This window comes from Dufourea novaeangliae, unplaced genomic scaffold, assembly GCF_001272555.1.
Source record: "Dufourea novaeangliae isolate 0120121106 unplaced genomic scaffold, ASM127255v1 scaffold18, whole genome shotgun sequence".
NCBI lineage: Eukaryota > Metazoa > Arthropoda > Insecta > Hymenoptera > Halictidae > Dufourea > Dufourea novaeangliae.
This window is the reverse complement of record NW_015373888.1, coordinates 18803-33227: the sequence shown is the minus strand read 5'-3', so window position 1 is coordinate 33227 and position 14425 is coordinate 18803. Positions and strand designations below refer to the sequence as shown.

Sequence of the window (14425 nt, the reverse complement as noted above, 5' to 3'; positions counted from 1 at the left end):
GGTTAAGAAGATAGAAAAACACATTCTTCTTTTTTTTTATTCATATTTTCATCTTGGTCACAGCTTGTTCTAACAGATATCTATTTTCGTCATAAAACTCATCTAAATCTACTCACGATTAAATAACATTTTTTGAATAACCGAGCGTCGAATTAATCGACGTTACGATAAACAATATGTTCGCGTAGAATCGAAATTCTACGTATCGTTCAGTGGGTGCTGCTGATACAGTTTAATTTACCCGTACTCGGGGGACAGGGGAAAAATCTAAATGTCACAAATCTATTTTCATAGTCTGCGTGGATCAAATTTAGAAATTGGAGGAACGTCTGATAGAGCGCGGGTTGTTCCACTATTCACGATACGCGGATCGTTGCAATTAGGTTAGAACGCGGTACACGAACCGTGTTACGGAGGAACGTTCTTTTTTTTTTATCGCTTTATGAATCTGACCAACGAACCATCACGAACCGTCATATGCCGTTGCAGTCGGGACAGAAAGTTCTACTGACCGATATTTCTTCCTCTGTCGCCGAGTAAAATTGCTCGTAAACGGAATTCGACGTGCGATTGGCCCATATGAGACTGCAGTTTTGAATAAGTGAGCACGTAATGAAAGAATTTCTTTCACTCGTTGTTACCAAACATGTTACCATCGGCTTGTATACGTATGTTTCCCGACGACTAATTAAGTCGTTTATGCGTTTACGATAAACGGTGTTGTTCTTGGAGAACGCAAATACGTACTTCCATGTGAGCTTCTTATAGCTATATTTTCCCGACACAAATTGGTCTCTCAATGAATTACTAAAGTTTCCGATTAAATGAATATATATGGAAGAAAAATTCGGTGAATATGGTGGAGCGATTAGGTTTTAGGCGACACTCGTTTGCATAATTTCTGCAAAAATTTTATTAACGTTGATTACAATAATTTTCGATTTCTCGTGTTGAGAACAAAAAAATCAATTACATGTCTGGGATAGGTTGTCATTCCGTTGTAACTAATTATGAATTCTTCGATAACGCGGAAAGAATAAATAAATTTTTATTGTAGAAATGGATCAATCGATCGACTCTGGTGAACATTTGTTGAGGTACAGTCGATCAAAAATGAATTTGTACAGACACAGGCAAATATATTATAGTAGAATGCAAAATATAAAGAGGTATAAATGTAATATAAAGTATTTGAAAGTTCACTACAACCAAAGGTAGAGTAAAGTAATATAGCAATTTTTTAAACCTGATTTTTCTTAAAAAAAAGAAATGAGTTCAAGCTACATTCATTTACAAAGCTGATGTCTTCTTTTTACCATATTCGTAATATTAAAATCAAGGTATTGGAATATCCTCTATCATTACTGAATAAAAGTGCGGCTGTTTAACCGGATACGTGTAACAGGGTAATATGCAACACGGTTAAGTACATCGAAACAAGAAAAAGTGAACTTGTATCATAAACAAAAGAAAAAACGGCTCGTACACCTGTATCACAAACGAAAGAATTATCGAGAGAATATAATTTTGGACCAAAAGGAATTTTCTGAAATAAAAGTTTTTGTACAGTATTAAGAAATTATTTTATTTAAATTAAGATTCAGAGTATTGAAATGAAATTTGTTATTAGAAAATATATACAAAAAACTTACGAATTCCAATCTTCTAAAGACAAGCAGATTAAAAATAATAATTGTTGAAAGTGTTGTATAAGTAAAGGGTTTCGATACCTGTAATCATTTGTTTCTAAAATATCGATAAAAAATAGCGATGTATCGATAGGCAAATATCGGTATACAGACACCTCTTGATTATCGTCAGGCTTGCTCTACACGATTATTGTCCAGGCGTTATCTCCACCACTGGGAGGGGGGGCTGGAACCTGACAAGTGCACACTTTGTTACCCCTTCGCTTTTATTGTCGAGGCACAGACTTCGGGCAAAACAAATTTACGAGGGTCTAAAGCAGTTCTCCCTACCACATTATTGTCCCAGCGCGGGACAATAATTGAGAGAAGTTTGTATTCAGTTATCGTTAAATATCGCCCATCACTAACCAACACATCAAACATCTCTAGTCATATCTTTCGGGCCGGTCCACTTTCTTTCAAAGAGCTCTTCGAACCCTGTTTTTCTCCGTCCGTCCTCACGCCCGCCGAAACTTTTCCCGTGGACTTTACAGCGATTCGATCTGGCACGGAGCCAAAATTGTGGCTAGATCTCTCGTGTTCCCTAGTACTACTCCTCCTCGCCGTCCGGTTCTTCTGTCTTCTTCGCTCTCTCTGTTTTCACTTAGAATAACTCGAAGGTGACCGTCGTCCTCTTCACGAAACGTAGGCCGTCCCGAGGTATATCGGCTGACCCAGGAGTGGAGTCAGTTGCACCGGGACTCCCTCTCGATCCGGGCGTTGGTCGTGTTCGTGCCGGTTACGCAATTTAAAAAACAAACGGCCTCTTAACGAGCTCGATCCGCAATGACCAGATCGACGCGATCCGCACGATCAAAACGAGCCTGAGGAGTACGTGCGAACCGTGAACACGCCTCGACGATATTGTGCCAAACGGGTTGTCTTCCTCGAATACGAAACGAAAACACGATAACTCCGTGTCCCTGTAATAGAGTGTAACAATTAACATACACACACAGACACACCTTTCTTACCTGGTAGCGTGTATCAACGGGCTCTTGGATTTCAAATGATTGTCACTAAAAAAGGAAGCCTAACTCACCTGTAAATCAGCATAACAGAGGATATGGTTGATAGTGTGGTAATGTTTGGCAGTTTTCTACCGTGATCGATAGTGTTTACCAATAAGTCCATCGGCTAGTTGACCGTTGAACCTGAGAAATCGATCGAATAGCGCGTCGGTAAGGAAGGTGTTCATATTTTCCAGGTTAGGATCCACCGCTTAGCATTGACGCTCTTAACACTTTACTGACCGGTAGCTTATTTATTTTCATTTTCTAGACTGACACCTTTAAATTTCAGTGTTTATAGTTAATACTTTTCACGAATGTATTTCGTGATGATGATCGAACTGTTTGATAATAGTACGTTGGCTGTTGATCGTTTAACCCCTTGCCATATGATGTTTTTTACGACTCCGCTCTGAAGAATTACTTTATCGTTAATATTTTCCCAGATACAGACGGAATTCTATTTTTATAGCAAGTGTTACATTTATTCTAAATCGTACGTATTAATACCAGTGGAACAATATTTCACGTCGACTCAAAGAAACCGACTAATATACATATTCATTAAATTCAGTTTGAAATCGTTATCACGTGTCTGAGTCGATATTGTAAGGCAAGGGGTTAATCTACTAAACCTATTGAACAGCAACCGGTAGGTAATGCGTTAATATCGATTTAGCCGAAGCTATCACCTGATTCTATTCTAGCACCGAAGTCCATTCCCCCGGACGAGTGAACACAGTATCCGCTATGAGACACAAAATCGCAACGAACAACACAACTGTCCGTCCGGATGCATTTCCAAGTAACCCAGAGTGTATGTAACACCCCCGTCCATATCTCGAGGACACTTTCTATGCGCGTATACTCGTCACCGTATACGTTAACGTATCGCCGTCGTCTTTTCTGCACAGTATCGTCGAAGCGTCGATAGGTCGATATAAGTTATCGAACGATCGATCGGGCCGGGCAGGGTGGGGAGGAGGAACGATCACGAGAATGCCGTCTGTGCCGTGCACGTACACGAACGAAACTTGTCCGAGCCCCGAACAACGGCCAACGTCGAGGAATGTATTGCACGAGAGAATTGGCGAGACAATGGCCGCACATTTGTCGCGACCGATGGAAACCAGCAGTGTGCTAAAAAGGCCACCATTACCGCCATGCATAATAAAGAGACCGAACAGCAGACTATTGATGCTGGACTCGAGTTCGACGAGGAGCCCGTCACCATGCAGCCTGTCGTCGAATCTGTCCTATCGGTCCAGATCGTTGTCCATTCTATCGGGAAGGCCTAATTCGCGATTGGACAGCTTGACACATTTCTCGACACCGCCCAGACGGATCTATCCACTGGAGAACGTTGCTCCACACGCGATAGAGGATGCGATCGCCAAGGAGCAGGCACCTGTTGTCTTCGACGCTAGCCTGAACTTCGTGCTGGGCTGCGAGAAGCAACGGGTCAGGCAATCTTTCAGACCAACTGCCTCTCATCTCGAGCCAACCACTGCCTCCTCGTATTTGACCTCGAAGATCTCGCAGTTCCTGCAGCGTACCGATCACATAATGGACGAATGGCGAAGTCTAGGGCACAAGAACGAAGCCGAGAATGCTCTGAGCCTGCAATCCTCGCCGCGACGAATGGACAGGTCGAGGAGCGGAGTCGGTAGAAGCCAGAGCGCCACGAATATTATGATACGCGGCTTTCAGTACTACAGCAGGGCAGACAGCGTCGCAAAAAGCTCCTGCTCGCGGCGATCGTTGTCCCGCGCCTCGGAGGACAGAACGATTTCCGACAGTATCGGTCAAGAGGTACAGAAAATTGTTCCTTCGGTCCCACGGGTTTCCGTGAAATCTACTCTTTGATCATTTGACAGAAATTTCTATACTGCGATACGAGCGGTTGAGTTAGGGTCTTGGTCATTTCACGCGGAGTAACGTTCTGGATTTTGTTAAAACTTGGATATATTATAATCTTTAGTGGTATATACAGGGTGTGCTAAAAAGATAGGACAATCCGTAACATGCATATCTAGACCCCAGAGTAAAAAAAAAAATTATTTCTCACAGAACTCATTTTGATCAGTTTATTCAGTTGTAATTTATTTAAAAAAGGTTGACACTGTTCTTCAAACAGCTGTAAAATCAACAATTTTTCAGATTTTTAAAAATCCTTCGAGATACGTTTATATATCACTAAAAACTATAACATATCCAAGTCACAACGGATTCCCAAAGGTTATTCCAAAAAGTGACATTTATGTTGTAGAAACAATGGGGCGTGGAGGATACATTCGTTGGCTGGTTTTCAATGTCATCTGGGCGGTTTATTTTGAAGGTGGTGTAGTGCCCCTTTTCCTTGATTGATGGGTTGAAATTTATTTGCGATGTGCTTTGTAACCATTAGAAAACGTATTGTCGATATTTTTTTACGAAATTAAATTTCCACGACTTTTAAAATGAACGGTTTGTTTGATTTTTTGGAATGATACATAGTGTATTTCGTTTTAACGAACGAATTCAACTGTCTTTTATAATACGATATGACAACAGGCGAAGGTGGTATAATAGGATAGAAAATTTCGGCGAAAAAGGTTCTTTTACTGTTTCGGTTTGTTTCGTAAACCTCATAAGAGGCAGATATCCACAAGGTGTACTAATTAAGGATTAGATTGATCTTGTTTTATTCCGTTAGATTCTGCGCTTTATACATTTCTCTTTTAAGGGAAGCACCCAACTTGTTTTCCCAATAGTGTAACGAATCTTATTGTCCGTAAGATGTTATTATCCGTGAGATACTAGATACAAGTGCTCAATAGTTGTAGAAATATACGAGGTGTTTCACAGGCAGTACACCAAGCGAGGGCCAGATAACGTTACACACATCATGCTAAATCTATCAGAAATAATATTGAAATTTTTCAAAATTTTCATTTGTGAAAATCTACCTCAAGTTCTTCAGAAGAAATTTCAAGAATACGTCCACTAGAACAAGAAATCTTGAAGTCCATATAGTATTATTTTCATCAGGATCTAGATCACAATTTTTTTTCTCTAACTCTTCCCTCGTGGCTTCTTCCTGTAAGGGGTCACCGAATTTTGTGACAGACGTAAAGAACAACGAGGCGCTAAGATTATCAGCACTCGCAAGAAACTGGAAAGAGTACAGATTCGATACGACCAGGCGACCTGACAATATACTTTTATTTTTATTTTTTTCGCAAATGTACAATCTGCTCAATTACAGGGTGTTAAATAAATGTGGTGGGAGCAATCTGACCTGATGTGCCGGGTACTGTCCTTTGACAGTTCACCATTAGTCATTCGACCAGGTCCGTTGACCAATTTTTTTTTTTTGAATCTTCTTTCCATTATAGGTTGACTTGTTAGTTCTCTGATTAGAGGATTACCATGGTCTGTGTAAGTGCTGAATTGTTCTTGTCTGAAACGAAACTCTCTCTTTCAGTTAAGCGAAATGTCCGCTGAGTTCGCGGAGGAACATTCGACCTCGACGTTGGCCGCGGAGAGGATCAACGCGGAGACATCGGAACGTTTGCGGTTGGAGAAAGAGCTTCAGGATGTAACCGAAACGAACAAGAATCTTCAGCAGGCGACCGAGCGTCTGGAGATGGAACTTTTGTACGCAAGAGCCGCCGATTTGAACGGGATCGTGTCCGACGTCGAGGACGGCGAGGATGGCGGTGTTTACAAGCAAAGGTACGAGCACGCCGTTAGGGAGCTCGAGTTCACCAAAAGAAAGATGGCGCAGCAGCACGAGGATGACCTCGAGCAACTGGTAGGGCTCAAGAAACAATTGGAGAAAAAGGTACACTGGCTTTTGTCATTATCGGATCGATTCCTTTTAACCACTTGCGTTGGAAGAATGCGCTGTGCACCAGAGATTGGTAAATTCATTATCTAGATAAACAGTTTCGAATAACGAATAGAAGATGAAAAAATTATTTCGCCATTTTTAATTGATTCAAATGTGGAAACTCCGATTTTATAATAATATAACGATTGTTCTTGAATGAACAGACACTTGGCAAACAATTGTTTAATCTCATTAACTGTTTAAAACTCAAGATGACGATCTTATATACTTCTGATTTTCATTACGTATTCTTCGAATAAAGTTATGTCCAACTCTGATATGCACGTCGATTACCAACTGTCTCAAATGTGAGAAAAATGGTAAATTTTGTATTATTATAGGATCGAGAGTGTTCTTTTAAGTTTAGATTACAGACATAAAATATGAGACCCCATTTAAGTTTGATTAGATATCGGGGAATCGAAAGGGAAAAATTAAAAGTTTTTGTGCTACTATCATTCGTTTATATTTATAGGGTGAGTCACTTAACTACATACCACCTAAATTTACTCCTAAACTACTTGTTGTATAAAACAATGTTTCAAACAAATTCATCAGCCTTCCGGGGGTTAATTCAAATTTTTTAAAAACATACATTTCATACTTTAATAAACTTAAATCTTCAAAAAGTATTGTCAGAGATGTTTCCAAAATCCGTATTTATAATCCTTATAGACTGTGTAAGTAATGGAATAATTCGTAATAAAAATTGTCACAGACGTATCAGTTTTTCACGGAACAAGCATTAAAAAAATTTAGTTATAAAAGAAATGCTTTTCGAAACAGTGGACAAGTATCGAAACGAGTGTTCGAACAAATTAATTACTTAAACTTCATAGGTATTATCTTCTTTCACTGTTATATATATCTCGGGAAATGGACATAACGTCATTTTGTTACGAAAAATCGATGCTTTAACCCTTTGCCTTACAATATCGAGTCAGACACGTCATAACAATTTCAAAGTGAATTTAGTAAACATATATATTATTAGTTTTCTTTGGGTCGACGTGAAATACTGTTTCATTGGTATTAACATTTATGGTTTAGAATAAATCTAACATTTGACATAAGAATAGAATTCCTTTTGTGTCTGGGAAAATATTAACGATAAAGTAATTCTTGAGAGTTGAAGTCGTAAAAGAAATCGTATGGCAAAGGGTTAATTTGTCCTCGGCCGAGTTTTGCAAGTCAAGGGACGTTATAAATGCATAAAAATCCGCTGTTTAGTCATAACGGAAGAACACGAATGATATAAATAGCGTGTAACGTAATAACGTTTAATCTTTACAATACTGTAGTTAACGGATGCTTACGAAGAGGTCGAGGAACAACGTCAAGTTGTCGGACAATGGAAGCGGCGTGTACAAAAACTGAACGGTGAAATGCACGATGTGAGGCTTCTACTAGAAGAACAAACGGCTAGAAACAATCTTCTGGAGAAGAAACAACGCAAGTATGTGGCTTGTAACATTTGCAACTTCACTTTTTACGCCCCCCCATTTACATATCACGCTATTTCAGTCAGCACCGGTATTGATTGTTATTTATTATATTTATTTACGGTACGAATTTGTTATCACAATTATAGAGACATAATATATAGAATGGTAATGACTTCGAGTCGACTCTAAACCGTGTTAATAAAAAAAAAATGTATACAATGTATACTCGAATAAAAATAACTAAAGTCAAATGAAATCAACACACTCGTCGCGTAATATTCAATTTTGCTGTTTAAATTGCCATTCAGTTTGCGATCGTAGTTGCTCTGTGTTTCACTTTCAGTATTATCGAACGATCGTGCAATTATTTATGAAACGTACGGGGGAACAGGTATGTAAGGTCAAAGACATCGTGATTCCAATTGGCGCGTGACGTTCACGCTCTGTAAAGTAATCGGAAACGCCAAATGGCGTGACATGCAAGCGAACAAGTTAAAAGTAACATCGTACGCAAAGCATTTCTGCGATGACAAGTGATATTCTTCGAGCAGGGTGGTCTCTCATAACCCATTAAGGATCAATCAGTGAACTAATACGATTTTTTACAATATGTATAAGTTTTTTTTATTCTTCGCTAAATTACATACCCTAGGTAGAAAAAGAAATAGCGATGAAAATGTTATTAAACAAATTTCTGGATTCTTATTTTAATAAGTTAATTGACTCGATTTTATATATAACATTTATTTATTGGTATTTATTGGTACATTCACCCTACCAAACCGAAAATGTTTAATTTCTGAAAAAATTATTAGTATTAAAAATGTAATATTAGAATTATTCGCGAAGTTTCTATGGTATTGCGTTTCCGTTTTTACATGAAAACATGAGACGTTTATTTCTGTAGTAACGAGATCGCGTACGTTGAGCCGTTTCGAAGAATACCACGCGTGAAAACATCGGCCGCGATTTGTTAAAACACGTTACCGAATTTCCATGGTATTGGGCGAAGAACCTGCTCTATTCTCATTTCATCCGTCGGCAACAAGTGTTTCTGGCGACTCGCCAGGTCGCTAACGTTGCGCGTCCGACGACATCAACGTTTAGTCGAACGTTCGGTGGGTGCATAAACTCCGAATGATTGCTCCGAGAATAGATCGACGATCGGCCTGAAACTAGGAGCTCGTTACTAATTTCGAGGGTGAAAAAAAACGAGCTTGGTTCACGAACGAAAGAAAAAAAAACTAAAAAGAACAATCTCACAAATTTTTATGGCCTTCGTACTGTTTTATGTATAGATCCGATATATTCTAAAGCGCACCATTTCACAGTTAATCGCAATTATACCGTGAATGCTTAGGAGCAATTCATATTTTGATGGACTTTGATTTCTGAAAATGGAAAATTGAATAAAAATGTTTTATCTGTGTAAATAATTTTAAAGCCATGTGTCAAACTGTATTAAAGTTATTTATTATCATTTGTTATTAATTTATTATTTATTTATTGCTATTTATTGTCAGAATTATTTATTATTCATTTCCTGCCTTGAGTTTCACGTTGCATCTATGCCAGAAACGCATTGAATCCATAAGTTAATTGTTACATTGTCAATGTTTATACATTTATAGTACATGTCAATTTGAAAAAGGAAACCAACGGGAAATGAAGACTTGAATTATATTCAGTAAAATCGTTTATTTTAGCTGTATTCCATTGAAACCCAGGTCATTTCTATTAGAGTCATTCCATGAAAATTTGATTTTCCATAGGCATTGACGGTGTACTAGTTGTGATGCAGGGTGAGCTGTTAGGTACAGAATAATCTTAGTACGTTTAAGATTTCTAAAAAGAAAAAGCTGTCATAATACCAATCTGAGAGTAATAACAAACGATACTAGATATATATATTTTTTTAGTATGTTTTCTTTTCCCAATAATTCTGATGAACTCTCAGACCTCCCATTTTCTTCTCCGATAAATACTACTATAAATCGTATAATTTCAAATTTATTTAATTAGGTTTGATTCGGAAATGCAGAATTTGCTGAACGATATTCGACAAGAGAAAGCTCAACGAGAGAAACTGGCCAGAGAAAAAGAAATTGCGCTCGCTGAAAAGTTTACCATAGAGCAGAACTTAAGCGTGAGTAGATGTATACACATTTATCTATACTTTCTATTAATTCTTAAGTATTTTGTTTTTTGTTTTGAATTTTCACATCATCGAGCATTTATTCTGACATTCGTTGGCATTTTCGTGCAGGACGCGAGGCTGGAGATCGAGATAAAAGAGGAAAGACTGCGCACGCTCAGCCATGAATTGGAAGAGTTGACATTCGGCGGTAAAACGGAGGAAGAAGTGGCGCAGTTGAAGAAGGCGAAACACGAGCTAGAGAAGAGGGTGAAGGATCAGGAAGAGGAGCTCGATGATCTCGCCGGTCAGGTACAGCTTCTCGAGCAGGCGAAGTTACGGCTCGAGATGAACTTCGAACAGCAACGGAAAGAGATGCGCAAAGAGATGCAACAACGGGACGACGAACTGGAGGACATACGCGGCAACGTGCTGAAAAAGGTGAAGGCGTTGGAGTCGCAATTAGAAAATGAATACGAGGAGAGAACCATTCTTCTGCGGGAGAAACACGAACTGGAACGTCGAGTGGTGGCCATAGAAGATCAAGATCGAACAGATCGCGCTGCGGAAGCCGAAACTGTGTACAGGTATATCTATAATGATGCACAGACTGCGGACATTTACGCGAATATCCAAGTTTCGAAAGCCATTTTATTGAAATTTGAGTCACAACAAATTATTTCCTGCAATAAATGGAGAGTTTATTGAGTTAAACAGATTACCCATCGGCTGCTATTGAAAATAGATTCAGTAGATTCAACGATCAATAGCCAAGGAACTATTATTAAACAGATCAATCACAGTAGCAAATTATATTCATAAAAAATATCAAGAACTCTAATGGAATAACATAACACTTTCTTCTACGACCCAGATCTAAGGGTAAAATCGATGGAAAATTTTATATTACTTTTTGTCAAAAATGTTATGGTATTAATTATTATTATAACTATTGTATTCATTAATTGGTTCTTGCTTGTTGATCGTTGGATCTGAGAAACCTATTAAGTAGCCACCGGTCGGTAATGTGTTAATCGGCGTCAAATTGGCACACGTGACCCAGGAGAAGTGTATTACAAGATTATATTTCATTCATTGGTGTGTTAGGTTGAAGAGGGATCTGAAGAGGACGAAAGTGTTGCTCAGAGACGCTCAAACCATGCTTGAACGATCGAAGAGCGACTCAACAGGCAAAGCGGCTTTACGACAATTGAAGAATCAGATAGAAGATGCCGAGTGCGCTCGTGCGGCCGCGATTAAAGCGAAACAGGCGATCGAACAGGAATTGAATGAAACCCAAGCGTCGCTAGAAGAAGCACTACGGCAACGATCCGAGGCTGAGGATCGTGCTAACGTGGCCAATCGCGAGAGAACCGATTTGCTTTCCCAATTGGAAGAAAATGAAGAAGAGCTCGCAGAGGTGAGCGAATCTTATTTATTTTTTCATACGGTCTCACTCAGAATTCTTGGAATACTCTTAACAAACATTTTGAGTGGTTTGAGGGACATTAAAAAAATATCTTTTTCTTACAAAAAGTAAATGTTGAGTCCAGTTTTAAGATAAACTCACCTGTTTGGTAGATTAATAATGGAACCACTGCATTGCTTATAATGAATTAGAGCATTACATATGACTACGCTTTTAGGTCCAACGTATACTCTAAGACTTTCATTATCTTTATCATATAAACTACAACTGTCAGACTGAATAGTCAATTGTCAGCGGAACAGGGGCAATTGCAAGAGGCTCAGGTACAAATCGTCGCTCTGGAGACGGAGAAGAATTCATTGAAAGATCAACTTTCGGAATTAACGCAACGACTGGAGTCTGTCGAGCAGTTAGGCGATCCCACGGCGAATAGCCTAGCGACGAGACGCCTCGAGTTCCGCGCCAAAGAGCTTGAAAGTAAATTAGAGCTGGAACAAACGACAAGAGCACGCTTGGAAGTAAGTAATCGTTTCTTATATTTGACCATTTTTTTTATGTATTTACAGCATACACGACTGTTCAATATTGTACAAAAGTTGCTTTATGTGAAACACAATGGAATTTTTAACGGAGAAAATACATCTCTATTTATGTTCAATTTTTGCAAATTAGTTCAAAACAATTCATAAGAAAATTTTATTTGTGAGTTTAACAGCACTTCATTCAAAAGTATTCGATATTTGATTTTGACTTCTATAATATTTTCTGTATAAAATGACCTTCCTGCAACGCCGGACTAAGGGGAGTCTAGGGGGCCTGTAGCCCCGGGCCCCACATTCCAGTGAGGCCCCCTTCCGAACCTTCTATTTCGTCATGATTAAACGTTATTTCATTTTATTTAAAATAAATTTCAATTTTCGAAGATTTATGTATTCTGTTGTGCTGTATTACAACCCCGGCCCTCCGCTTTCAAAGCAAGGGGGCCCCCGAAAATCTGATAGCTCTGGGCCACAAAAAATCTTTATCCGGTCCTGCCCTCCTGATAAGGTTAGTTAATTTTATCAACTGTATATTTTATTGCAGACTCAAATAACAAGGTTAAAGGAGAACGTTGAAAAGTTGCAAATCGAGTCAGCATCGCTGAAGACGAAAGTACAAACTGCCCAAGAGAGTGCAAGACGATTGCAAAGATCGTTACGCGAGGCAAGGGAAGAAGCTGCTTCAGCGTTGACGCGCGAACAAGAATCGACACGAGCTCGTCGCGAATTGGAGAAATGTCTCGAGGCTGCGGAAGCGGAGACCAAAGTCGCCAAAGACGATCTACGACTAGCACTTCAAAGAATTGATGATCTACAAAGCGCGATTCAAGGCGACCTTGATTTGGACTGTAGCGAAGAGGCAACGACTGAAAACAGTGATAGGTAATATTTTAGTGAACATGTGTTATTGTTCACATTTAGCAAGATGGCTTAATTATAAGTCATTATATCTTCTAACCGATAGTATAATTTGTGTGTTTGATTACACGTAGATATTTCTTTCTGTTTAAAAAGTTATGTTTTTTTTTCTACATGTTTTAGTAATAACTTAACCCTCATCTGTCCCTCATTTTCTCAACTTAATTTGCCCCTCGGTGTCAAAATGATACAGCGGTACAAAATTAATATAACGAACGAATAAATAGTTAAATTTACAAATTCTTTCAAATAAAAGTCACAGAGCTTCAGCTAAATTTACCTCCAAATGACAGAATACCATCACTTCTTACGAGACAAAAGTATGAAATTGATACAAGGGGTCGATGAGGGTTAAAATGCACATAAAACTAATGAGACCCTGGTTAAAACGTTCTTTCCTTTTTTCAGTGATTGATCCGAACCATTGTCGGATTTCGGATCCGATGAGAGCAAGAATGAAAAGTCGACTGCTATACCTACTGTCGAAGAACTCCCCGATGAATCGTTGTTCTTTGATGCATCGAATATTGATTAGCGTGAACAGGAAACATGGTGCAAGGTAAAACATAAAAGATGAATGCTATGGAGGGTGATCAGGAGAGAAAGATCGATATTCTGGAAGGTGGTTATATTATTAGTCATTGAGATGAAAGAAAAGTTCATATGACTAATCACACCGACCAAGATCATACAGAGTAGATTTACAGCAAATTTGGAAAAATACAGTAGCTGATGCCAGTGCACTTCATCACTTGTACGTGACTGTCTTTTGTGATGTTGAAAGCATGTTAATGTTCCTTTATGTGGGCAGTAACATTTAGAATGTGTACCAATTCGTATAGGGTTTCTACTTGTCCCTTATAGATACATTCTAACCTGTATAATCGAAAATTTTAAAGGATAAAATGTCAAATGTTATTATTAACAAAAAGAACCAATTCTTTCTCTATGTACATTCTTCCCCGGTTAAGCGTATTACACTTAGAGGCATCCTATGTTCTGTTACAACAAACAGTAACTGTTTAATAATTAAACCTCTTAGAAGCCAAACTAATCAAATTCATTTCATACAGTTGATCAGCTCAGCCAATACGTGGCTCAGTTACTAGATTGAGGTTAGCTACATGTGCAAATAGAAAAAGAGAGCGAGAGAATGTATTGGTAAAAATTTTCTCAAAATATAACGGAAACTGCTGGAACTTTAGCGTTGCATGGGTAATAATTAGGAATTATTTTACGAGTATTTGATTGTCCGACGAAACATTCGCTCCTGTCCTATTGATGGAGACAAAGAGTAAGAGTAATGATGCATAGACTGCGAATTTTACGCATTTATAGCATAAGTCACCATGTAAAGTACAATAATTTAGGAACTTCTGTAATGTTTC

General features: G+C 38.6%; 1 protein-coding gene across 1 annotated transcript in view; it reads left to right on the top strand.

The window, feature by feature from the left end:
• LOC107185544 (unconventional myosin-XVIIIa) overlaps positions 1-13620 on the top strand; it is a 58033-nt gene extending 44413 nt beyond the window's left edge. Inside the window, exons 20-27 of the mRNA XM_015573248.1 lie at positions 6165-6524; positions 7874-8028; positions 10040-10163; positions 10284-10738; positions 11259-11588; positions 11843-12098; positions 12664-13001; positions 13446-13620. Of these exons, the coding sequence (XP_015428734.1) occupies positions 6165-6524; positions 7874-8028; positions 10040-10163; positions 10284-10738; positions 11259-11588; positions 11843-12098; positions 12664-13001; positions 13446-13452 (2025 nt within the window). The 3' untranslated portion in view covers positions 13453-13620. The remainder of the gene's footprint in view (positions 1-6164; positions 6525-7873; positions 8029-10039; positions 10164-10283; positions 10739-11258; positions 11589-11842; positions 12099-12663; positions 13002-13445) is intronic.
• The last annotated feature ends 805 nt before the right edge of the window (positions 13621-14425 follow it).